The sequence below is a fragment of the Cyprinodon variegatus genome, unplaced genomic scaffold, assembly GCF_000732505.1.
Source record: "Cyprinodon variegatus isolate N-32 unplaced genomic scaffold, C_variegatus-1.0 Scaffold546, whole genome shotgun sequence".
Classification (NCBI taxonomy): Eukaryota; Metazoa; Chordata; class Actinopteri; order Cyprinodontiformes; family Cyprinodontidae; genus Cyprinodon; species Cyprinodon variegatus.
Genome location: NW_015150999.1, coordinates 490,591 through 517,984, shown reverse-complemented (window position 1 = coordinate 517,984; position 27,394 = coordinate 490,591). Strand labels below are relative to the sequence as shown.

General features: G+C 35.7%; 1 protein-coding gene across 1 annotated transcript in view; it reads left to right on the top strand.

Moving 5' to 3' along the window:
- The window catches only part of lrp1b (LDL receptor related protein 1B), a gene marked incomplete at its 5' end in the record, with an annotated part of 277,806 nt that overhangs the window by 61,910 nt on the left and 188,502 nt on the right, over positions 1 to 27,394 (top strand). Inside the window, 7 exons of the mRNA XM_015391547.1 lie at positions 6,603 to 6,860; positions 9,071 to 9,233; positions 16,588 to 16,810; positions 18,432 to 18,624; positions 18,766 to 18,909; positions 21,827 to 22,063; positions 23,741 to 23,921. Of these exons, the coding sequence (XP_015247033.1) occupies positions 6,603 to 6,860; positions 9,071 to 9,233; positions 16,588 to 16,810; positions 18,432 to 18,624; positions 18,766 to 18,909; positions 21,827 to 22,063; positions 23,741 to 23,921 (1,399 nt within the window). The remainder of the gene's footprint in view (positions 1 to 6,602; positions 6,861 to 9,070; positions 9,234 to 16,587; positions 16,811 to 18,431; positions 18,625 to 18,765; positions 18,910 to 21,826; positions 22,064 to 23,740; positions 23,922 to 27,394) is intronic.

Below are 27,394 nucleotides of genomic sequence, written 5' to 3'. Positions count from 1 at the left end.
CAGCGAACAAGTTCTGCGACTTAAGGCTAAGAAATCTGAGCATATACTGTAAGGTGTCCTCTTTAGTACATTCTAAATTTTAGTTGCAAAAGTGCCGTTGACCATCTTGCTATTGTACCTGCACAGAAGCACTGCTGCATTATGGGTATTTCAAGTCATGCCTCCTGCGATGTAATTGGTCATTGACTGGGCTAAATGCTTCTACCCTCAGTCAGCAGACTATGGCTGGCCACATTCCAGTGAGTGGGACTCAAGTCCAGTCTTCAAGGGTTCAGTGTTCTGCAGCTTTTTGATGTTTCTCTGATTGTAACACACCTTATTTAGATGATTGCCGTTTAGCAAAATCATATTATTTATCTATTAATTAAAATCAGAAACAGGGACAAATCTAAAACACATAATGGACCAGCAATCAACGAATGGCTTTAACTACCCCTGCTGTAGAATGGCAACTTGCTCCTGTAGAGGAAAAACACACACATAGGTATATCTTTTTATTGATATGATAGCAAACTTTCTCATGTATAATGTTGTCTCTTCTTTTTCTCCCTTAAACTGATTATTTATCTATTTTGTTTGTTCTTGGCTTTTGAATAGTATTTGGTTTAGTCATCTATATGTATTTGCTTTATTTTCCTGTCATTTGTCTGTTTTTATACATTGTCAGTGGGGCTACATTATACAAATATGCTTAAAGCTGATCATTTGAATGATAGAATGCAGAGTTATGGAGTTCAAAAGAACTCTAATTCTTTGCATAAATATAACTGCAATATCTGTAGCACCAGTATATTCCGAACACTTTACATTGATAGCCATTGGTAAAAAAAAAAATAAAAAATGAGGCGATTGCCTTCTGAGGTCACATCATTAGCTAATAGTTAACCTGTCTAAATGAGCTCTGTATAAATCCTCTGCTCAAGTCTAAGAAGTTTATTTGATTCATTTCAGTTTATTTATTTACTTAGCGCTAATTGACAATGGAGGTCATCTCAAGGCACTTTACAGAGGCAAAGATTTAAAAAGATTAAGCAGACAGATTAGTTAAGACAACAATAGACATTAGCTTGCTTTGTGTCCTTTACCCCCGCAGGCAGCAATCCCTCACTCTGAGCATGCATGCAGCAACAGTGGAGAAGAAAAACACGTTATATGTTAAAGAATTTAATGGTAAACTAGCATAATATGTAGCCTGGGTGCCATTCCGAACTTAGCCCCGCCCACAAAGTTTGAGGTCGGGAAGTTCGGTCTGGCTCTGCTCCATAGTAGAGCGAGTATTATCGCCCACTGTCAGGCGATCCAATCAAATTGTCAGGGCGGGCTTTATACGATGATGGACAGATGACCAACAGTAACGTAATCAACCATGTGACCAATGCGCGCTTGGGTGACAACAATAATGGCTGCTGCTGGAGAGTTTAGGTGAGTAGATTCTGCTATTAGGTCTGTTCTAGAACATATCGACAGCAAATTAATTTTAAAAGAGGAACAGAGAAACGCGATCAAGTCTCATCTTCTTATTATAGGCGTGCAACTGCACGCTTTGATTTTTGTGGACAACAACTATGCCTCGCTTAACATACGTCACGCACTCCGTTGCTCTTATTGGTTGTAGGTCTATCCAATCGAGTGCAGAGGCATTTTTTTTCCTGGTTCGTTCGAAACACGCCCCATAATTACAGCTCTATGGAGCAGTATCAGACTCATATTCTGACTAGAATTGAGTCGGACTACGTCAGGCTACATAATATGTGTCTCTATCCAGAAAAGAAAGTTGAGGTCAGAGCTTTTTTAAGTTAAAAGGATGAAAGACGGCAAATACAGTTAGTCATTGTAAAAGCTAAGTCCAAAGCTATAGGAGAAAAACAACATAGAAAAACTGGCACAACTCTATTGTCTTTAGATTCAGTTACGGACAAAGCAGCGCAGCGAATGCTTCCATCTAAAGCTGTCTCACAGCTAAACAGGGTGACAGGCTGGAGAGATTATATAGTTTGAAGCTGAACTAACCAATAATGCAAAGTTAACAAAATTTTCTGAACAGTATCATTAAGAGTAAACTTCAGACAGTTATGAATATAGTTGTGACAATATTTAAAGCTTGGTTAGTTTATAAAGGTTATATTAGGTTAATATACACCCCAAGCTGTTCAATCCATCATCTAGAGAAGGCAGTTACAAAATTGGCATGATAACACTGGGAGTATCACGATAGACTGGCTGAATAACATTGAATCTACAGCTCAGATATATATTTTTGTCTCTCACTCTAACACAATTCCTCTAAAAGATGTGGTGGTTTGTGAAAACAAAAATAAATGTGTGATTGGCAACACCTGTGATTGAAATAATATAATAGTTCAAGATTTAAGTATTACCCTGAAGGATTGGTGCTAAGAAGAAATCTGCTACAGAAAAATAACCCTTAGAATCAGCTTTTGAAATGTTGTGGACTAAGCATAAAACACAAGGTACTCTGATCAGTTGAGTCCAAAACAGATTTTTTCTTTCCATCTGCAAAACTGTTTGGAATAAAAAAAAAACTAATATCCAAAATATAGCTTTGTAGACCATCAACACAGTTGCAGCATTGTACTAGGGGGATGTATGTTATAATTCAGACATAAGGCCATGAATGAGTTTTAAAAACAGGGTAAGGGTAGAAGTGCATCTTCCAGCAGAAACACAACCTTTAACATATAGCCAGAGTAACAATAAATATCTCACCTAAAACTTAGCCATAAATCTACCTGGAAATCTACATCAAGAATGGAAAATTGAAATTCACTGAACTAGTCCAATCAGACTAAGTTACTTTGCAGAGAAGAATGGGGAAACATTTCAGCCTCTTCATATGTAAACCTGGTGATGACTCACCACTAAACGTTTTTCTTCTGCAACCTGCAGTTATAATTTCAGTAAAAGGTGTTTCTGCAAAAAAGATGGTTATACAGATGCCCACCATACTTTTGACATTCTTATATGTGCAAAATATTGAACATTCCTTAATACTGAGGCTGTTACATACTGTAAATCTGGGCAACTTGGAGTCGGAATATTACACACAAAAAAAATTAAATATGTTAAAATGTGTAATTGTAATAAAAGGAAAAAAATTATAGAAACTGTTTAATGGGGTGTAATTACTTTTGCAAGATACTGTTCAAAGCCTACATTAATTGGAAAAAAGGAGTATAACTGCTGCCATTCATTTCATTTGGCTCTTTATTCATGTATTTTTTAAAGAGAAAATACTATACTATATACGGTAAATTATGGCAAATTTCAACAGACCTTCATCAAAATGTCTGAGCGTACCCGTATCTTAGAAAAACTGCATCTGAGTCATGCACTAGCAGTTATGTGACCCGACATTCTGATTTATTGCGTGTATTAGGAGAGCAGCCCTTGACTTGAACTTGTGTGGGAGATTGGGATAAATAGGGTCCTTTTTAAGAGGGTGAACCTGATGTCAGAGAATCCGCACGGTCAATTAAACCCATAAAAGCAGCTTATTTCCCTTTTACCACCATGTTCTGTGGTAGGAGGTTTAGGGTGGGGAAAAAGTCCACCCACTCCCACCTAAGTTGTTTCTTCCTACTTGTGGTTTCTGAGTCTCATTAGTTTTTCCTTTTATTTTTTTGTCATTTTTAAGATGGGAGATTTACAGTAAATAAGGATTTGTCTGCCAGATGGGCTGTTGATTGAATCATAAATTTACCAATGAACTATATATTCATTTTTAACAAACATCAGAAATTTTCTACACATAAAGGAGAAAAAGAATAAATGCTGGTTTTCAAATTATGGATATCCAACAGTCGAGTTTGTAAAGTAAATTATAAAGGCAGGAACAGAATAAATCAGCACTCACTTCAATCCTGAAAAAAAAAGAATGAATGGCTACTCCTACTGAGTCTGAATTCTTTCATATACCTTGATAATAAATTACAGCAATCACACACCATGTGATGAAATAATCATGAACAGCTAAATGCACAGACATAATTTTTTTCATATTTGAAAAAAAATGTTTTCTATAGCAGTATGAAAGGATTTGATACAATTTTTAAATCAAAGAGGAACTTGTAAAGTTGTTTATCCACAGTTAGAGCTATCTCAGACATGTATTTGTAACTAGATATTTCATACAAAATATTGCTGTTTTTTAACCATAAGCAAAACACAGGCTTTTTTAAACAAATACATTGGAAATACATGCACAAACAACTGTGTCCATTCAACTAGATTTTACTGTAGCAGGCTGGGCTTTCTGTTTCTAATCATGAACAAGCCCAGAAGTCATTGCTAGTAAAGAGCACACAGGGCTATTGATTTGCATCATTGGCTCTTTATAACTGTCTTCACACCAATGAGAAGAAATTAAGGCCCCAATCTCCAAAAGTTTTGTGTGTATTAAAACATGCTAGCAGGTGCAAAGCTGATCTTCATATTAGTTGCAGAGGGATTTGCATGTGAAAAATCACCAAAGTAGTGGTGCAAACATGTTTTTTGCATGTGGACCATAATACATATGGAGATGAGGTTCAAATGACCAACTGTGAATTTTAATGGGGCAGTTCAATTCTATCAGACATGTCATCTTTGCATAGCTAATTGTTGTAGATCTGCCCCAAGTTTTGTTCATGCAACATTTTTTGTTCCACATTATGTCATGCTCCTTATTCGTTTCTTTGAAGGTCCTGCAGTTGGTTGATTTGATAAAATGTAGAACCCCTATTAGGAGCGATACGTTAAGTAATCCTTTTTTGCATTACTTTATCAGTCTCTCAGTCTTTGCATCATTGCAGCAGGTCAATAAGAATTGCCTGAAGTATTAATGCATCACTGTTCTACTTTTCTGCAACACAATTTTAACCATGTTAATGTATGAAATTTGACTGGGTTAGTTTTGACCAGATTTACTGATGAAATATGAGTCACATTCATCCTGTGCTCTAAATGACTGACTTATGGTTGGCTTAAACTTTAATATAACTAGGTCATATGACTGCAAACCAAGCAAAATGATTTGCACCTCTGTACGTAACAGTGTGCTTACAGGGTTTATGCTTATATGCTGAGTTTGAATTTCTTTAAACATGGAGTGAAACATTAGGCTTAAAAAAAATTCTCTTTATCTTCATCTTTGCAAGTTGTTTAAAATGTATTCTGTTTAATATACATGCTCTTTTGAAAATGTAATTTGATCAGACATTATCATTTGTTTTTCTCTGTTTTTATACAAGAAAGACCTTCCAATGGCAAGCCTGTCTTACAGTTTCATATGTCCTACTTGTACTGCCATGAACTTTGACATTTAACACAATAACTGGGGCATGTTGAGCTCTTAGGTTTATTTGCAAATTCCCAGAACACTTAGGCAGACCTTGGGTTTAACAGTCCCAATTTTTGGCCTTAAATGTATTATAAATGTCCATGTTTTCACTGCTAAATTGAATTTAGTTTTACCTTGAAGTTGTATCTGCTGCATATGTAATTATTTATTTGGGAAAATTACCCCTGAAATTCAATCGTTCTGTTATTGTTCTAATGTTTTAGTATTAAATTGTGTGTTATCACTCTATAACTTGATCATAAAGCTCATTTAGTCAGTATGCCTCCAGAATAGTGCTGCTGTTTCTTTATTTTCCTGCAAACAACAACTTCTGAATTTGACATAAAAGATATTAACATGAGACAAAAGACCAACATTTATTTTATTTATGTATATTTTTTCATAGGCTTTTTGCACAATGTCAAATATAGGATTGTTTTTGATAAAACTGAAAACTTTCCTTCGCCTTATGTATTAAGAAATGTGATTAAGGTTTACGAATTGTTGTTGTTTTGGATTTGTTTAGGTGTATTTTATTACCCTAATTATTTAAACATTAAATAGTCGTATACTCTGTTGGGTTTTTGGCTGTGCAGACAGCACAGTTAAATGGAAACCAGCAAGCTGTCTGTGGATGAAAAACAAGTAGCTGTGAAGCTGAGAAAAGATGGAAAAATCAATCAGAGTCATTGCACAAACATTGGCCAGTTAAATCATTTAGAATGTCCTGAGGAAAATAGAAACAACTGTGGTGCAAAGCAACAGCTTTCAACTGCTATACCAAGGATACCATCGGCAGCTGATGTCAGAAATTACGAGAAAAACCCAAAACAAACTTTTAGTGACACGAGAAGAAAAAATCTTCAGTAAATAAGAAACAAAAATTAATCAAAAGGCCAGATTTGAATTTGCCATCACAAAACTGCTTTTTAAACCAGTCAAATTTTAACCTTTAGTAAAGCAATGGGCATGTTTATAGCACCTGAGAAGCAGATTTTCTTTTACTTAATCAGACATCAAAATCTGTATTTTATATATTTATGTATAAAATCCATAAACTGCACAGCTCTCCGAGAGGATTATTATGATACAGAGAAAGTCACTGAAGCCCATCAAAGTCCACTGGGCTGTGGAAAAATAACCAGGCATCTGTGTGATGATTTTAGAGACAGGACACAAGCTTGTCTTCTGATGCAGCTTCTGAGCAAAAACTGTTCCCCTGCAATAAATAAACAAGTTTCTTTTTTTTTCCCTTTTGTTTTAGACCCTGGCGACAGTCATCCAGTGCTTCTTATTGGTGGCTCACATCGTATTGTCGTCACCCATCTAAATGGAACGGGTCTTCAGCCCCTGAGGTCCCTAAGTGTAAATGGAACACTGGCATTGGATTTCCAGCACAGCCAGGAAAGGATATGCTGGGCACTGTCTACTGAGTCCTCTGGGCAACTGCGCTGCGCCGGAACAAGGAATCTGCGCAGATTTACAGGAGAACTGGAAATTAAAACACAGCGAAGTATACAGCGTAGGTTGCTTTTTTTTTTTTTCTTTAGTTCACAGCTCTCACTGTTAGATAGTCCTTTCTTGCTTCCAATTTAGTGATTGATTTAACTCACCATTCTCTCTCCTTTAGATGAAAAAAGGACAAAATTGCATTTTCTTTCAGCTGTGGTATACAATAAAAATGCCTTCTCACACATCAGCTGAATATTATTTTTGCTTCCACTTTCTCTTCTCCCCCACTCTTACCTGCGAGGCTCCTCTAGCTCCTCATTATCTGTAAGTTTAGGACAGGTTAGCCTAAGCAGTTCTGGGATTCGCTTTCATCCTACAGCTTTAACTCCTGCCTGCAGGCGACAAAGCATCGCCACTTCAGAAATCCTTTTCCATACAGATCATTGGAAGCATACATCAACATTTAATATAATTCACATGAATGCAGCTAATTATGCATTTTATTTTTGTTGACAGTGTAAGAATTGAAGTATCTGCATGTGATGAAATATTTTCAGGTTCAGAATTATCTGTAGCCGTGCTCAATTCTAAGCAGATTGGATATGTTGTTCAAATCATATCCAAAATAGTAATCCTAAGACTGAATGCCTGTCATTTAAGGGAAAGTGCTTGACATTTTTCAACTCAACTCAGTTTAATTGTATAGCACTTAGAGATGCAGCTTAGTTGGTCAAAGTGCTATACACAATTTAAAAAAGCTAGTAATATTAAGTAAATAGATTAAGAAATCAATAAATGAAAACTGTAATGAACATAAAGCTGCAATCAAAACAGTGCTGCAAAAATATAGTTTGGTTCTAAATAACAGTTTTATTACACTTATCAGATCAGTCAATATATTTGCAAAAAGGTAAATTTCTACCTGCAAGATAAGTTTCTCTGAGGTATTATTACTCTGAGGTAATAATAATGTAGTATTTATTTATGGTCATTCATTCTAAAAAACAGGTTTAAAACTAATGTGTGTCTTAGAAGATGGAGGTGGCCGTTGTTGAACATAATGGCTAATGTGCATTTCTTTCCAGGAATCTGAGTAAAATCTAAAGTTGCTCACAAGTGCAGTATAATTTGATTAGAATACAGATTTTACATTTTGGAGAGGCATAAATAATTTTAGAAAATGTCGCTTTAAACTCTTCTTTAAGGCATAAACCATAACATGAATGTCAAGAAAAAAAAAAAGAAAAAGGCAATGGAACAAAGAATAGGTGAAATGGAGATGACTCAGCCAATCATCATCTCTAGGATAATGAAATCTACATTTATTATTTAGGACGATAACAGGGAGAAGACTCCTTTGCAAAGCAAAGCTATTAAAAAGACAAACATGCATTGTAGTTTTTCTTTTTTTAATCACATCAGCTTAAAGAGGTTCCAATTATCCAGCAGTATTTACTGACTTAAATAGAAATAAGTGCAACATTTTTTTTTTTTTGTTACGCAGTAAAGCAAGACTGATTTGTTTTGGTCTGGACACTTTCTAAATTAAGACACAGAACTCTTTGTAGACCTTGAAGCATGGTAGCTCATGATATCAAGGTTTTTGTTAAGACCAATTATTGAATTATTCAGGGAATATGGATTATGGAATATCCCTTAAATGTACTTAAATATTTGTTATCTTATGCTTAATAAAATCTGCTCTGAAAATGAGTGTTCATATAAATAAATTACAAAGATTTCATTTAGAAGTATTTTGCTTCCGGACCGCCAAGGTTATTCCTATCCTTTATTTTGTCCTATCCCTGGGCATTGATCTAGTAGTAAAATGGAAATGCTGTTGCAGAGCCAAAACCATGTTCCAATCATCCTGGGCTGGATTACTTTCTCACAGGTGCCACAAGTTTGTCAGACAAAGACAAAGATCAATAGGCTCACACAGTGATTTCCTAAACAATGATTATAGGCACTTTTGAGTTTGCAAATAGAGAAAACTTTTAAGAACTAACTTGCATTTCTGTGTGATATGCATTTTAAGTTTTAATTTCAAATAGAATAAATATTTTACTCCCTTTTATAAATCAAAACTACTGATCTGTTACATAGCTGAATAAATAAACAGATACCAAAAATCAGCTTCTGCACAATGTCTCCAAGATAAGATTTGTTTCCTTCCCAGAGGTTTTGCTTGTGCCTGCATGCTTTTCAGAGAATGTTGTTTTCATAGTAATTCATTTTATTTGCAGAATGACTCACTGTTCCTTTATATACCCTTTGCAGATCTGGAACAGATGGCCATTGATTGGTTGACGGGAAACTTCTATTTTGTTGACCGTGTCTCTGACAAAATATTTGTTTGCAATCATGCTGGAGACACATGTGTTACAATACTTCAACTGGACCTGCTGAATCCAAAAGGAATAGCCCTGGATCCTCTCATGGGGTAAGCACAAAGTAAAATCATATCGTCTCTCAGAGCTACACATGATAAATTGCAATCATGCACAGAGGCAAAAAAAACAACAAAGAACACAAGGCTTGAAGTACTGCATTTCTGCAAAATTGCAGGTGAGCTTAAATTGGTTAAATTAAAACTTGAAATAAAGAAGATACCTACTATTGATTGTAAAAAAGCATTAGAAGCAGAAATGGTAGATTAACAGTGAAGCTTTAGAAAGCCATGGATTGATTTAATGTTAAAACCTATAAAAATTCATTAGAATTAGAAATGTCCTTAACTTCAAGTATGATTATGACATCATAGCTAAATGGGAACATTAATTTGCAAAAGATAAGTGGCATTATGTTATTTGAAAAAAAAATGTAGACAATAAATATATATATATATTTTGTAGACCTGCATTATAAATGTGCCCCATATACAGTACTATTACGTCCATAATGTCCAGTTTAGACTGGATCTACTGTTAGGCTGTAGACGCCTGAAAGCTTGTCTCCGTCACTGATAAAGGGCTTCTGTATTTACATGGAAAATACATTAAATGGATTTAGTGTAATTGCAAACCTGAATGTTGAGTTTAAATCATACCTGTTTCGCAGCCAAGCCAGTGTTCAGGGATTAACAAGTTAAACAAGGCATCTTTTTCTAAAGCTAAGCTAATAGTCATATAGATTTTTTTAAGCAGCCTCCTATTTGGGATGCTATTCAAGGATTTGTCAGCTAGCAGAGAGCATTCTAACTTTCTCATCTGAGACCTACAGGTCTTGTTTTCATCCATTTATTTGTTTACTCTTTAGTTTCCAGTATCTCCAACCGTATCTCCATTACACTTCAATAGCTGTCCAAGAAAATTATGCTCTCTTTACAAAATCATAATATATTTTATTAGAGATCAATGTTTCATAAACACCGTAAAATATATTTTAAAAAGTAATACATTTGTAAATAATCTAAACTCATATGGCCATTTCAAAGTATTCATTTTTTTGTAAAAAGTAAGAAGAAGTAGTTCACAAAAAATATTTGAGTTATTTAAAAGTTTCCCTGCCAATTTCTACTGAACAGATTGTTTAAAAGAACTTATAACTTAAAATATCAGCTATATTTACCCTATGTTATTGTAATATATAGTACTACTCTATGAATAACTTTTAGACACCACCTTGTCCTGAAAGATCTAAATTATTTGATCATTAAACGGTTGAAGGAGGACAAAATCTGTTTTACACAAGTAATTAGAAACAATGGATAAAAATGCTTCCAAAGTATCATAGTATTCATATAATTACCTGTTTTGTACTTTTGATCCATCTGATCTGACTTTTGTTTGTCTTTTTGGTGCATAGAGAGGTGACTGGATTATCTGGCACCTGATTGATGATGTTTCCATTTCCTTTAAACTGCTTGTTTTAAAATTGCACCAAATTTGAGCCATTTATAACAAGGGTACAATCCCAAACCCAGCAGAAGGACTCATTCAACTCTAATTGCAGTTTTAGAAAAAAAAAAAAAAAAATAGTAAAAGATATCTAAAAGCTGAAAAATGGTGAAATAAGTGAATTTCAGGGAATACATCTTCCTTGAACTTAGCTTATTTATTCTCATATTGAATGAGTTGGAAGACATTTGTCATAAGAATATGGCAAATATAAATTGCAGAAGAACGCCGTTGTTGTCTCACACTGGGCTATAATAACCACAGAAGAGCATGGATGATGTGAAGTTACAAAATGTTGCATCAGAATGCTTAGGACCTGCTTCCCCTATACCTATTTCCACTCTTTACTTAAATTGTGATTTTATAATCTCCAAGAGCATCTGGCCCAGCATTGTAAAACAATTATTAGTTCTCAGTACAAGATGATTACGTGCAAACATTTCAGTCTCTAGTCAATAAAAGCGTTATAGACTCTTTGAAGATCAGGTCAATATATTCATGTTTATGTCATATGTTACAATAGAAGAAGTCATAGAGATGATGCCCAAAAAAGTCTGAATAAAACTTAAACTAAAAAAGAGGATATCTACTCTGCAATGATTTTTAGTATTCACCCTTTAAAAAAATACATTTATGTGCAAAGTGAAGCATCGACTTCTTTTTTAGCTGCCAAATTCTGAAGGCAGATGATGATGCATGTCCAGGTATTCATTTGTATTCACCGATGTAGCAACAGAAGAAGATGTCCCTGCTGGACATTCCATCATCTGGTGTTTGTCTCTGAGGAAGGAGGAAAACATATTATACCTTCGGTAAAAACTATACTGGCATCTGGTGTGCTTTGTTCAGGATCTCATTTTTATGGGTACGACTCTGGGCACTTTAAGTATGACAGAGCCGAAAAAAAAGAAAAAAAATCATTTAAGTTAACAGCTTTATCATGTCGTGCACCAATTATCGAGTCATGTTTTTTAATTCTCCCTTCTACTTATCCAGCAAAATTAAGTCTATATTATAGCAAAGCTTTAGCTCCAAACTTAGTAAATGCAACATTTAAACAAACCGATTTTTGTGAGAATTTAAGCACTAGATAAATAACTTTTAATCTCGTTTAAAACATGTGGGTAAAGATTTGACAACACCTTGCTTCTGCTCTAAACTACCTTTCTTATAGAGCCATGGCCGTCCCCTAAAGGCAATGACAAACATTGTAAATCTTGCATGTTCACACCCTGCATAATTAATCTGAAAGTTGAAGAAGATGAGGCTGGACTGCATCATCACTCTGTTTTTTTGGGTTTTTTTTTTTCTTTTGTTTTAAAAAACTCTGCTTTATTCATCAACTTGGGCTGCTATTAAGCCGGCGGCTCTAATCAAAATAATTTGCTGTTGGTTTCCTAATGACATGACCACTTTTGATTTGGTTGGCTGCATCTCTGCTCTCATTAAATGGAGTTCAGCTCCCAGTATACGCTACAGCTTCTCGTAAATATACAGCAAATTAGAGAATGTGTCTGCGAGTCCTCCTTTTGGTACTGTACGTCAGCATGTAATGGATTTTGTTCCACTGTAACACCTTATCACATTTTAGGTTATGGCTAGATTTTCTGTATAAGACGGAACATTTCTGCACACTCCTACTGGCTAATTGGTGAGAAATAGGTACAGCTGTTTCTGAAGCAGTGGGCCTAAGAGAGGCCTGTCAGCCTGGAGCAATGGAGTGAAAACAAAAGAAATGAAGGAGGTGTTAGATAGCGGCACAGCAGGAAGAGCAGTGTTTATAGAATATGCCTCGCTTTGGCACTCCAATTTTTATCCTTGTTTGACTTTCCTGATGTCTCCCAGCCGCTCTTACTCTGGGATATGGCATTTTAACTTGCTTTTGATGGACAGCCTTTTTTTTTTGTCAAACAAAAGTATTTGATTAATAACAGGCTCTGCTTCCCTGCAAAAATGTAATAAAAGATTTTTATTATTAGCCCTCAAACCTTTTCACATTTTTGTTAATGGCCAGCCACAGACATCAGTGTTTACTTGGGTTGTTTGGATCGACTACAACAAAATATTGCAAAATTATGAAACTGCAGAAATACTGTCCTTATGGTTTCAAAATGCTATTCCTAGAAGAAAAGATTAAAGGTTTGCGATAATATCAGAGCCCTGAATTTGAAAGTTTCTAGTTACACCTTTTAGTTTTTTTTAGGTTTTTGGATAGTCTTTACAAGCTTTGTAGAAGGAACTGACAAATGTTATCCAAATTTGTTTTACAATATGTTTAGGAAGGCTCTTCCAAACCTCGACTTAGAACCTCTGCAAATATAGATTTGCATCAGATTTTAGTCTTCATCCAAACACATACATTAGCTTTTGTCTAAACACTTTGATGAATGCCGCAGAATTACAACTCTTGATATTTTAAAATATTTGTTTCAATTATCTATTGTTCTATATATCCCCAAATCCTGTGATTAAATTCCTTATCCTTGAAAGGGTTTTTTTAAAAGCATGATGCAATGATACACCTATTTCATTGGGGCAGATTGCTATGTTTGGTTTTTGTACCAACACAGCCCTTTCTGCATGTTTGTCATGTCTCATAGATCAGTGGTTGCAAACTCTGGTCCTCAGGGACCACTATCCTGCATGTTTTAGATCTGACACTGTTTCAACAGACCTGATTCAAATCATCATATGGCCTCATCAGCATGCCATCATGTGCTAAAGGTGTCTGTTTGTAACCCTGTCATTTCAGTCTGGTGAGTGGTAGCATAGAGACACCTAAAACATGCAAACCAGTGGTCCCTGAGGACCAGGGTTGGAAATCGCTATCCTGCAGAGATTTTATATTGGTATTCTTTTAACAATTCAGCCCTACTTTGTTCTATAAAAGGTAGTTATATTGAGAGCATGACAGTAAAGTATTAGCTCATCCACTCCCAGGGTAGTGTGTTTGCAGTTAATGCTCTTTCTATGGCCTTTATGAATGTGAGGAGCAACACTGGAACTTTTAGCCACTAGGGGTGCTAGACCCAAAACTTTTAGGCTAAGCATCCATTAAAAACAATTTTTCAACAGTGCTCTGCTGCAAAAACAGTCTCCCCTGGTGTTTTAGAGTCTGATGAGGTTTTCGTAAAGACAAGGCCACATTCACCCTACATCAAAGAACCAAAACTATGTCTAATAAAGTAATTCAGGCGAGGCATTACCTCCCAAGATCATGGCACATCAAATCAACCAACAATTGCTATTGAGATGACACATGATCAACTACTTGTAGCTGTGCATAGTTAATCATGTTATCAACGAGAAAACAGAGGTAAGAAAAACAGTAGTGTGGATGTCAAAGGACGGCCTCCTTTGGAATCTTACCTGGTTATTTAAAAAGCTAGGCTTCTCCTCTATAATGATAGCTTATACATTCTCAGAAGCCCTCTGTCTGTATTAGCAAATAAAATAAAATAAAAATAAATAAACAGATTCCCCAGCATGTCCTGGGCCATCCGTTAGGCATCCAACTAGTAGGATATACTTGCAACATTCCTTCAAGAGGGTAATGGTAATAACGGACATCATCACTGTAATAAACAACAATACAGCTGCAGCAGATTTTTAAATCTCCCGTTGCATTTTCCCATTGTTTGTGAACAAGACCTCAAGACCCAAAAGACCTCGACTTGAGTTAGCAACTCCCCCTATCTTGGAGAGGGAAAGTCTACCTGATCTACTAGTGGCTTGCTCCAAGTCAGGGTTATATACTCAACCCTAGAAAACATTACAGTATAAAAAAAAACATCTTATAGGTTTTATTTCTAAGTTTATTTCTAAGTTATTATTTCTAAGTTATTTTGGGTGATTTCTAACCATAAGATCTGCATTCTGCTTACAGAATTGTTACAATGTTTTTTTTTATAGTGCTTAGTCTAAAGACAACCAACTTGACCAACAGAGGGAAACTTTTTTCACCCTCTAATTTTTGAAAAGTACATGTATATGGAAAAGAAAACAATAAGAAATAAAACAGCCTTCTGCAGTATACCTTATTTTGATTTTTAGTCACATACTTTGTTTTCACAGTCCTGTCTGTCATGGTGAGACTTATCCAACTTTTTTACTGCCCCCATGCAGTTTATTTATCATGGGGGCTCATTTCTAGAATTCATGTGGATTTTATTCAGACTGTGGAATAAAGAAGTTCAAAATCAGCACCTCCCTTAATCCTAGGAAGTTATCATTGGTATGCCAAATAGAAGCACACCTCTATGGGGGCCCAGGGCTCTTGCTGACATAGACAATTTTCTCCACTGCCAGGTTTAAGGTTCAGAGGGCAGCTCATCTCTCCTTAGACTTCACAGATTAGGTGAGCTTCCTGTCGTTCTCTGTACCTTGTTATATAGGGAAGCTGTGGTAGCTCAGTCCAGACAGAGAGCCACAGAGGTAGAATGACAGTCCTTCCTAAATAATTATAGAATGTGCAGACAGGCAGTTTTTAAAAAAGTTTAGTCATAGCACAGATGATCTTTACTTTGCAAGATGAGAAGTATACCTTCACTTTGATTGTAATACAGTATATTTAAAGTTTAGAGGACACTTCCCCAGTGTGGACTGTTCAGTAAAGGAGTGGTAAAGGGACATAAATCAAGCGTTTTTGTAATTCCTCAAATAGTATTGAAAATTCCAATCCATCCATCTTTTACCACATAGATCATCACAATGGTGCCAGTGCCTGTCTCTGGCAGTCTATGGGCGAGATGCGGGGTACACCCTTAACAGGTCTCCAGTCTGTCTCAGGGCTACACAGAGACACCAAAGACATACAACCATGCACACACACTCACCCACAAATAAGGACCATCTTTTTAGAAAAGCAAATTCCCCTATTGGTCATGTTTTTGGACTGTGGGAGGAAGCCAGTGTACCCAGAGAAACCCCACACATGCAAAGGTAGAACGAGCAAACTCCATGCAGGAAGACCCCAATTTCCAACACTGTAAATTTCAGTGTATCGTCCAAATTGATAAATGTTGTCCTATCTATAGAAACCCATAGCATTTGACTATTGAAGTTAAGCTGCTAACTGAGGTATTATTCATTTCAGGTTGTGGTCCCACTGTTTTGTTTGTTTTACTACCTGCTTTTATCAGGTTTTTATCTTTATTTGCTTTTACTCTGCTTTTATTATCTTCTATTTTATTGTCAAATTCATGTACAGTAAAGCACTTTGAATTATCCATGTAATAAATTGTGCTAAGTAAATACATTTTTCTTGCCTTGACTTCCCCCTTTGTAGGTTAACTAACTTCAACCCACCTACAATGTTAATAACCATTAAAAATGTCAGCAAAATAACAAACTCAAACTCTGGAATGGACGGCATTAAAACTTAATAGGCGTAAGATAAAACAGTCAGCTCATGTCTTTAGTGTTTAAGTTCTGTTTTTTTTTTTTTTGTTGTCCTTTTTTGATGAGGTCAAAAATACACAAGCTAACTTTGAAACATGATGAATCCTATGCAGAAATTCCTTGTAAAGGCAGTTCTTTCCTGCAGACCAGCTCATTGTCAGCAAGAAAGCACCAATTTCCAAAGACAGATCCTGAGCTTTATGCAGTGGAAAGTAATGATGCTAAGCAATCATTTGCATTAGGGTGAATTTAGACTTTTTAAAAGAATAAATGTGAAAAAACAATGTAATGCATAATGTCAACACTCATATAACTCTTCTAAAAAGGCCTTTCATCTAAAGTAGCATATTGGAATCTAATGAAATGGGAAAAACCTTTTCAGCTAATCTATTCAAAGTTATAATAATCCAATTTTGCCCTGATCAAAGCTAACCAAATGAATTTAAAAAAGGGTTGTTTTTTTAAGTTGACATTTGTCTCTGTCCATATTTTCTCTAGAATGATGTTCATCACAGACTATGGGAATGTGGCCAAGCTTGAGCGCTGCAACATGGATGGCACCAACCGGACCCAACTGGTGGATTATAAAATTGAGCAACCCACTGCTGTTGCACTGGATATAATCAAGAAGCTTGTATATTGGGCAGATGCCTACCTGGATTACATTGACGTTGTGGATTACAATGGGAAGAATAGGCACAGTATTATCCATGGCATCCAAGTAAGTGGCACATTTCACTGTAAGCACATGAGGGACTTTTCTTTTCAACAGCATCCTGATCTTTCCTTGAGAATCTAACATTATGACATGGCAGAGTTCTTGGAAATTTTCTTTTATGTTTTGGTACCATGATACGAGGCAGGTGGTACATTCAATTTCTGGGGTTTTAATTCACACTTCATTTTTTTAGAAGAGGTCTTTTGAAACCTTGATGTTTAATTAAATAGAAAGAACTGAGTCACATGTGGAGCTGTCTTCAAAATGAGCATATCAATAGTCTCTCTCCTGTAGTACACTTTTAAGCCCCTTTCATCACAAATTATGATTATTCATTAAAAGGCCATTGCCAACAACGTAGATGAGAAATTCAGGCATTATTAGGGAAAAGGGAACATACGTCTTAACAGGTTATTATGTATGCAGGTGTTCTTTGTATGATATTGCCCTCATTAAACCAAGGATCTTATTATTATTGGATCTGCATATGAAATGTCATGAATGCCGGAGCTTCTGTTTTTTCCTATAGACTGTGAATTTTAAGTTTATGTTTAACTAGTTGTCTCTTTACCTAGTTGCTTTGTTTAAATCGATTTATCTTTGAAGAGAAATCCACATATTTTTGATGATGTTATGGAGCTTTTCCAATTTTGAACTGCACTTTTTGATGGAATAGACTTGTTTATGCAACTGAACAATGCTTAACTCCATGGGCATTCATTTCCTTTTGATTTAGGGGAATTTGTGCATTGGACTGTCTTTTGTTGAAAGTAGAATGCTGCCAAAAATAATGAATTTTAGAATATAGAACTGGATTAGTTGGATCTCTCTAATCAAAACCATAAAAAGCAAACACAATAGAGGATTGATATAAACATCCATAAATACACATACACAATTGTTACACTGCAAGTATTGGTATTGGTTTTTAACTTTATTGACTTTTTTTTTGTTTGTTCCATAATTCTAGCATAAAAACACAGCATGAGACAGGATACAATGTTATTGTAATTTTGAAGGATAGGAAATAGTACTTTAAAACAAAATCAAATGTTCCTTAGCAACCGTTTAATTCAAGTTTTTTTATTTATTCATTTCATTGTTACAAATATTGGATAATGGTCGAATGAAGGAGGGTGCATTTGAAATAACCCTGAGGGTTTGTGAAAGGCTGCTTTAAGATATGTAAAAGTAGACTGGCAAAGCCAAATTCGGCAGAGAGAGATTAATGAGTAGTTTTATTTGTTATTTAATCATTTTACTTGAAGCATGTTTTCCCAGTGCCCCTGGTGTAAAGGTGTGGGGCAGCAAGCCTAGGTGCATTTCCTGTGTATATAGCTCATCCAGCCATGTTGCTTTGTGGAGGTGTCAGCCTGCTAAATGTAGCATGGAGAGTGGTTGTGTCAGGGCCAGTGGTTTCCCAGTGGAGACCAGCTTTTGACCCTGAATGGGCTGCCAAGTGTACCAGACGACCACACCGCCATTTCCCATCTCTCCTGTGCTTGATGCATGTTTTGGGGATGTAGCTCATGTTGAATCTGTTCTTATGTTTTCTTTCTTCTCTTGAGGTTTGACTTGTGTTTGAATGTAAAAGAATTACATACTGTGTTTTTTTATTTTACAGGTGTCACACATATATGCATTGGCTGTGTTCGAGGACTACCTGTATGCCCTGCACTCTGCCCCTTCAGAAGATAGTTCAACTGTGGAGCTGTTGCAGGTGCACAGATTCAACATCACAGCAGAGAGCAGAACGTTAGGTAGCTTGGGGAATTCTAGAGCTCTGCGAATTTACCACAAACTTGCTCAACCAAAAGGTAAAGGACATTTTCCAATAAGCAAACACGTAAAACTATGTGCCAAAATCAAAACATTTACTTTCCCAGTATGTTACATAAAAAAAAAATTTAATAAAATAAAAATATGATTTAGGAGTGGTCCTTTGTATTTTTCCACAGTCAAGAGCCATGCATGTGAAATGGATTCATATGGAAAGCAGGGAGGATGTTCCCACATTTGCCTTCTGAGTGGAAGTTATAAATCTCGAACATGCCGCTGTCGTATCGGCTATAGACTTGGTTTTGATGGAACATCTTGCAAAAGTGAGTCTGCCTTTTCTCGATTTTCTCAATAAAGTGTTTCTCATCTGCAGAAAATAAAATTCTTGTTGTCTCTTGGTTTCCAGTTAAACGTGTTCTTTGAAACTGTTTCATTTTAATATGTAAAGATTAAGTTCATATGCAGAACTCAGTGAAATCGGTCCCCAGATAGAGATTTCTTATAAGCCTACCAATAAGCTCTACTATATACGCTGAAAGGTCTATGATATTACCCTTAACAGCACATGTGATATGTAAGAAAGAAATCCCATCATTTGCCAGTCAGAGAAAGGAAAGGTTTTTAGACTAGCTCAAGCAGATTGCAAGTTTAGATTACACCCAGTTTTACTGTGCTGATAGACTACTCTATAAGGGGATGCAATCAGAATATTACTCAACCACTAAGGTACAATTATTTCAACCTCACAAAGAAAAAAGTTACATTAAGGAAATAAAAAAAAAATATATTAGTACTCAGTACGAGGGGTTGCAGAGTCAACCCCTCGTACTGAGCATGCATGCGACGGTAGTGGAGAAGAAAACTCCCTTTTAGCAGGAGGAAACCTTCAGCAGAACCAGGCTCATTGTGAGAGACCATCTGCCGAGGCTGACTGGCGTTCAAGGAGACAGAAGCAGATTAAGACATAAATGAATTAAGTTATTTGGCGCTTGGGCCCTGGCAGAAGATTTTGATGCTGTAAATCCAGGTACTCTTTGGTAAGTAACCTAGAAAAGGATTAGAGTAGGTTTCCGCCGGGGCCCGTACACTGTTGGTGGTATAAGCCAGAGGATGTGTGGGACTGAGAATGAGGAAGGAGATGGGGTGGAGGTGGGTAAAAGGTTGCTTTCGTGCGGGAGATAAATGATGGGGATCTTGCAAGAGGATTTGCTTCAGAGAAGGTGCAGCTCCCGAGCTGATTGGCTGGAGCTGAATGAGGGACATCGCAGGTGGTTCAAATGAAGCTGATAGGAGTCTTTCAGATTGAATTAACGCCTAAGCTTCATTTGAAATGTTTGGTAACACAGTAAATCCGCCAATCACATGGTCAGCAATACAATGTATTCAGTTAATTATATATAAAAAAGACAACTTACTGAAGCAAAACAGCAATTATCAAAACAGAATTTGTAAAAAAAAAAAAAAAAGGGGGGTTTAAATGATGTTAAATATATGACACTGCTAATGGTGCTAGATGGGCTAGTGCTAGTACTGTAGATGCAGATCTGCAATTTTCAAACACTCCTTTCGGTTTGCCTATATTCACCTAAAAATAGAAAATATTTAGTGAGCTAAATACAGAATATTGACAAAAAAGGTCTTTCATGGAATACTTTGTTTAGATGCCAAAGTCAATCTTTGCATTTTTGCTCACCATACCCATTCCTTCCTGACCAAAGTGCATACTTATTCTGATGGCTGTTTTTAACTATATAATGTCAGACAACTCAATTCATCAAATTTTCTTAGTGCATTATTACAATCATAAGTATAAGAATGGCTTTAATGTCACCATACATGTCTGCATGATGAAATTACAGTAGCTGCTATTGAACAGTGCTGAAAAGAGAGAGAATGTAATGTAATAAATACTGATAATAAAATACACACAAGTAAATAAAGTGCATGTGTTTATAAAAACAAATCTTCTCTAATGAATTGAACCAGACATAAATAGGGATTTGTCTCAGTTGAATGAACCATTGAGTGTTTTTCTGAAGAACTTGTCTTAAAAAAAGGACAGAGCTGTTAACCAGTACACTTTGGCATACAATTTCTAAGCAATATCTGACAATAGTGCCTTTTGTTAAATATAAATAGGAAAGTTCAGCCGAAGATCACTGTTGTTTTTATCCCAGTCATTGTAAAGGTTATGTGTCATAATGGAGCTAGCTTTGTAGCAGGAAAAGCCTTGGGCTCACAGTTATAAAGATGGCAGGCGAATACAGCTCTATGAGAGTGTGATGTTCTCATATCGACCTGTTTGAAGGCCTGATAGATTATTGCTGTAATGAGGGTTTAAGTTTGCCTGCATTTGTTGGCTGCACTGATCAATTGGAGGACGTTGTATAGTTGACAATAAAAGCCAAAGATCAAATTGATGACACAATTTGGGCGCCTACAACATTTCGATCAGAATAATGGAGCTTCGGGAGGCTTTGCATGACATGTTTGATTTATTCCTCTCTTGTGAATGTTCTGATGACACCAACTATCTCACTCTTGCTCCTCATCTCCCAAAGTATAATGAGATTTTGTGTTAAATTATGTCTTTTATTTCATACAACAGTCACTGTCAAAGTTTGATATCTGGGTCTCTAGCAGTGCTTAATTGCCTCTTGGTTAGTTTGTCTCTCCCTCACAAAAATGATAAATTGAACCAAGGCATGTGTGGTCCTCACCTCCAGCATCATAGTCTCTAGGGTAGTAGGTGAGGCTGGGGAGAGGTCCGCTTTCCTCAGTGGAAGCCCTACTTTGTTCCTTGCTTTTTCTCTTCTCTAGAGGTTCCCAAAGGGTTGGAGCATAAGCAGTCCCCATACAGCACAGGAAAGCCACTGAGGAACTCCCTCAGCTCCTGGCTCCTCTATTTGCCTTCCTAACAATGAAAAAAAAAAAAAAAGCCTAATTAGATTAGAAACACTATTCATAGCCAAGGTAAGCAGCACATTTGAATGTTTGCTTAAGCAACCTATTACTTTTACTCACATGGCAGTTTTGCAGTGAGGGCATGATTGAGGGTGGAGGGTATAGTCATTGGCACTGATTACTGGCTCCATTAGGGTGAATAGATGGCTCTGGACTGGCAAAACATATAGGAACAATGTGGTTGTTAAACGGGTTTAATGCAGGGATCAGCACTGATGGATTAGACCAATTAATGACAATAACAGTAAAAAAGGTCTGCCTTTTCTTGCTTTGTAGAGCCCAAAAACGATTTCTTCCTCTTCTATGGTAAGGGGCGTCCTGGGGTCATCCGAGGTTTGGATATGAATATCAAGTCCAGTGATGAGCACATGATGCCTATCGAAGACCTAGTAAATCCTCGAGCTATTGACTACAATGCAGAGATGGGACACATTTACTTTGCTGACACAACCAGTTTTCTAATTGGTCGTCAAAAAATAGATGGAAGCAGCAGGGAGACGATTCTCAAAGATGGTAGGTATAAGATTTATTACATTTTTCTTGTATTCCATTTTTTGAAAGGAACCTATTCTGGAGCACTCAAATATTTTCTTTTTCTTTTCTATATTCTTGTTTTGGGTTTCATTTATCTAATGGAAAATAATTTGCCCCTTACACCACTATTCCAAGTTTAAAACTTTTTTTATTGAATAAAACATTAAATAATATTACCCTACTAATTCAATCAATTGACTACTATGAATATTTTGCTGTTTCACTACTAGTTTTATTTATTTATTTACTTATTTGTTTTATATTTAAGTACTTAAAGTAACACTGCATAACTTTTGACTCTGTTATCAACTTAATTTAAAATATTTTACCTAATCCATATCAGTAGCATGATCCGTACATCAGCTCAATTGGCACGCACAACCAGATATACATCAGGTTCGCCCTTGATTTTACTTTTCAAAAAAGACCTAATTTAAGTTTTTCACTCTGTAAAAATATTAAGCATTCTAAACGATCATGTGTTAAAGGTTAATCATGTATTTCCTGTGGAAAAAAATTAGGCTGAGCCTGAGCTTTGCCGGAAATGGGATCCTATTCTACTTCCGGGAGCTAACTTTTACTGCTTAGGATTTAAACATAAATCTACTCTTTTTATTGTTTCCTTTCATGTTAACGTGATGGTTTAATTATATTTTGCCGGACTACTCTGAGCATGTCTTATGATGACGTCAGACACGCTGTTTAACAGAGAAAATGTAATAAAGCATCAGATTGTCTCATAAAAGTCATAAAAAATATTTTAACGATGTGAAATAGCATTCTATAGTGATGTAAGAATAGAAATAAGTGTTTTTAGCACCATAATTACATTATTTTTGGAGACCTGGATGAAAATCTGCTTGCACATGCGCAAATGAGCTGATGGTAAGCATTGTGCTTCCGGCACGAATCGGGTAGTGACATGCACCATTTGGCCCTTAGTTGTGCTTCATCAGTGCTGCCCTTCTCAAAAATACAGCCATGCAGCTGAAAAGGGTCGGATCCATCCCTGAATGAGTCATGTGACCCAGAGAGCCACTTTATTGCAGTCGTTTTTAGCCAACAAAGCAAATTTATCATTTACCTGATCAGATATATAGTCCGGTTCTCTGTTGTAAGATTTAATGTAAAGGGAGGAATATGGCCTTGTCTTTACAAGTAACTCCTTGACTTTGATATGACTTCTTAATCTACTGGTCCAAAGTGATCTGATATCAGTGCCAGATTCCAAAGCATGGAGTTAGACTGTGTGGTGTTGTCAATTGTTATTATTGGTGCTAAACCTAAGAGTTATGGATTTAGCGCCCCTAGTGGCTAAAAGTTGTGCAGTGTTGCTTTTAATTCAAATATAATTTCTTCAAATCTCATCCAACACATAACCTGACCAATCATGTCTTTCACAAACTCCTCACAAAAAACCTTCGATTTATGCATTGCATCTTTCATTTTAAATAATTTTATTTGTTTTTTATAACCATTTTTATTACTTTTAATTATCAATTTCTGTGGACTATTTTATTACAGTTATGCCACTGAAATGTACTTGGGTCTGTTTCTTTTTCTTTTTTTTTTTTTTCATTGCATGTACAGCACTTTAAATTGTCTTGCCACTCAGTGTTTCTGTTATTAAATTACATGGTACTGATTCTGTTCCAGAACTTGATAACGTTGAAGGCATCTCTGTGGATTGGATTGGGAATAATTTATACTGGACAAATGATGGCTACAGGAAAACAATCAGTGTCGCCAGGCTGGAGAGAGCCTCTCAAACCAGAAAGACCCTGTTGGAAGGAAACATGTCACACCCTAGGGCCATCGTGGTTGATCCTCTGAACAGGTAAAAACTCAAACGCCTGTTGATAAAGTAAAAATGTTAGCTCAGTTTGAATAACAAAGGTTTCTCTCTGTTTTTAAACTTCATCAGTAATTTGTCCTATGGAAGTTAAAGAGCCATTATGTATATATCTAAGCTGCACATAAATTAAATAAGGATAAACAAAACTTTATTTTTTCCTAATTACCAAACTCTTGTATAATCTATTTGTGATCTTATTATTTATAGAAAATAGTGGATTTAATAGCACTGTCTTTAGTAAGGCATCTACCAATACTCCTATTATTGTGACTGTAATGAGCTTATATCTCTTTAGGGATAACGAAGATTTGAACATTAGTGCAAGATTAAACCATTAAATCAACTTGTAAAGAAATACTGAAATCCTCTAGCTTTATTGCACTAGGATAACAAATCTTGTTTGAGTATATTAATTTAAGTTTAACCAAATGCCTCATTTAACATGTTTAATTATTTTAAAGAAATCACTGAAGTCATGTTTGTTAGCACCACCCCTATTATGGCTAATAAAACCAAGATAGAAAAGAATAAAATTGCCCCAGACTAGTACAGATCTTCCGTCATATCTAAAAGTTTTTTTTGTTTGTTTTTTTTTTACATTTTCATTTTCATTGTTTTAGGATAACCATTCTACTGTAGAGCTTTTATTAATCGAAAGTTCAATTCTCCCTTTGTAATATTTTGGGACAAATGAAAGCACACTTCACATGTTTGTGTCCAGACAGCTGGTCACATACATTTTTTGGAAGGCATCAAGTTAACCTACAAAAAAAATAAATAAAAAAACTGCACTTGCCTGCTGCTGGACTTTAAATTTTGATCAGTCCCGTCCAGTTCAAATGACTTTATCTGCATTGCTCTAAAGCAAAATTTGTTTGGAATACTTATTTTGATAATAAAAGATTGAACTTATTTTGCTACCTCATTTTCTCCTGATTCGCTATTGTTTTCTGGCTTTTCCATTTCCTTCTGAATGTCTTACACACCCACCTGCAGCTCTGAACTCTGCATCTGAACTATCAGAAGTGGCTCTGATCGACTTGATTGATTGGATAAGAAATGACAGAAAACGTTTTAATTGGCCAGGCCCAAATGATACCTGTTGATGAGCCAGTTAGAGAAGAGAAGTCACATAGAAACCAAAGGCGTTAGAAGATATACGCAGTTATCTGCTCCCTTACGCTGATCATTACGGCAATACGATATTAAGCTTTCACAAAAGAATAACCTTGCCTTAACAAAAGTGGAAAAGGAATACTGAAAAAAAATATTTTAGATTTTCTGCTTCTTTTCTTATTTTTATTTATTTGAACTAGGACAATGCATATTTATCAACATATCAGCTTAAATAATCAATGTAAATATGCCAGAATTAGCTAATTTGCATCTGCTGTCCTAAGGCAGTTAAAAACAGGGAACTTTAACCAGACACTACTGGAGAAAGCAGAGTGGACACAAACAGATAAGATGCCAATAACATGAAATGGCCCATGGAAACAGATCAATACACCTGTGAACACATGTCTGGTTAGTTTCCAACCATCTTTCAAGGAGATTTTAATACGTATGTAGGTTGCACAGCGTCTAACATGAGCTGGTAGTGTGTTTCATGACTTTGCTCCTCTGATGGATGCAACCATTTGGCCAAATTTGGTCCTAAGCTGCTGAACATTACAGTCTCATCTGGTTATAGCCCTGGTATTTATTGGAGTAATGTTTTTTTGCTTATAAAATCTGTTAGATTTAAAACATTTAAAACTTTAAAAACAAGACACATAATAAAATAAATGATGACGTTCAAACTGTAAAATGTTGAACTTACTTAAAATGTTACAATGATGATAAAATAAAGGCTTTTTGTCAAGAACTTTCAGACTTTTCTTGAAGACAGACTGTAGGGGTTCCAGAATGGTCTCTGAAGTGTGAGACCATGTGGCGTGGTGATAGTTTATATGGCTAAATATCATGGCATGCATATAGATTTTTACTGATTCAAAAGTCAGAGAGGGTCTTGTATGTTTAAAGTTTGGAAGATTAAACCTTATTATATTTGAGGCTCTTTACATGCTACTTGAAATTAAAATTAAAATTAAAGACCACTCCAAGATATTTAAAGTGTTCAACCACATCCAATCTCGCTCCATTGACAAACACAGATGGTTCTTCCCCCTCTACTGGCTGTCTGAAGAAAAACATACAGATTGTTTGTCCAATGTTAAGATGTAGGCAGAAGTGCTGGAGCCTGGAGCCGGTAAAGAGAATAGCAGCAGCTTCACTTTTAGTTTTTGCATAAACTTATAGTACAGTGTCATCAGCATATAATTGCATGTTTACAGTTTTACAGATATTGGGTAAATGATTGACATAAATGCTGATTAAAATTGGTCCGAGTATTAATCCCTGTGGAACTCCCGCCAAACAAGTGAGGAAGGTGGACTGTCAATTATCTATTTGAACTGCTTGTTTTCTGTCAGACAGATATAATATCATCCAGCAGAGGGCACTTTTAGAGAAATTAAACTAAGTTAACTTAGCCAGCAGAACATTATGTTTGATTGTGTCAAAAACACCCACAAAGCCGCCTTTGTCCAGCTGCTGTTTTAGATTTTTTAAAGAAGTAACAAGTTGCTGTTTCTGTTCAGTGATGCTTCCGAAAACCAAACTGCATTTAACTTTTTAAAGAGACTTAGTGACTATAAATGAGATCAACTGCATTACTAAATAAAAGAGCTTGGAGGCTCTGATTATTCTAAAAGATATATATATATATATATATATATATATATATATATATATATATATATATATATATATATATATATCAGTGTAAAAACACAAATGCATGGTGGCATTGATATAGTAGGTGTTTAACTCTGCTATTGAAAGTGGCACAAGTAAAAGGAAAAAAAAAACTTTTATTGCCAAAAAAATTCACAAAATAACAAAAATGTTTTAAGCTGGTGCTTATTCCATGAGGGATTAGCTGGTTAAGTTGTGCATAAATACTTAAAGAATATTGTATGTTAAGCTGTGCTAAAGGCATTCTGTGTATGTCCTTAAAATGCCTTTAGGACAGACATGTGAATATTGTTATGTATAATTCCCTACAGCTTAAATCTAGCAGTTAACCAGATGTTCCTTTACTTAATAAAATGAGTTTTAATTAGTTCTATAAAGAAAAGATATAAGAAAGATGTCTTTTTTCTTTAGTGTTTTTTGAAGAGATTCTGTGAATGCTACAACACCCACTGTTTTTCCTGTACTTGAACTTGCTGTGTCTTTGCCACAAATGAAGTATTGTTGGATGAATCGTGGGAGTTAGATTTTTATTGCTGTCTGTTTTCAGCTCTTTTATTTGGTGTATTAGATTAAAACACAATTTTCTCTGTTGCTCTTACTGTGATTATTTCCAAGATTATTCTTGAAAACCATCATATTTTCTAAATTCTTGGAAT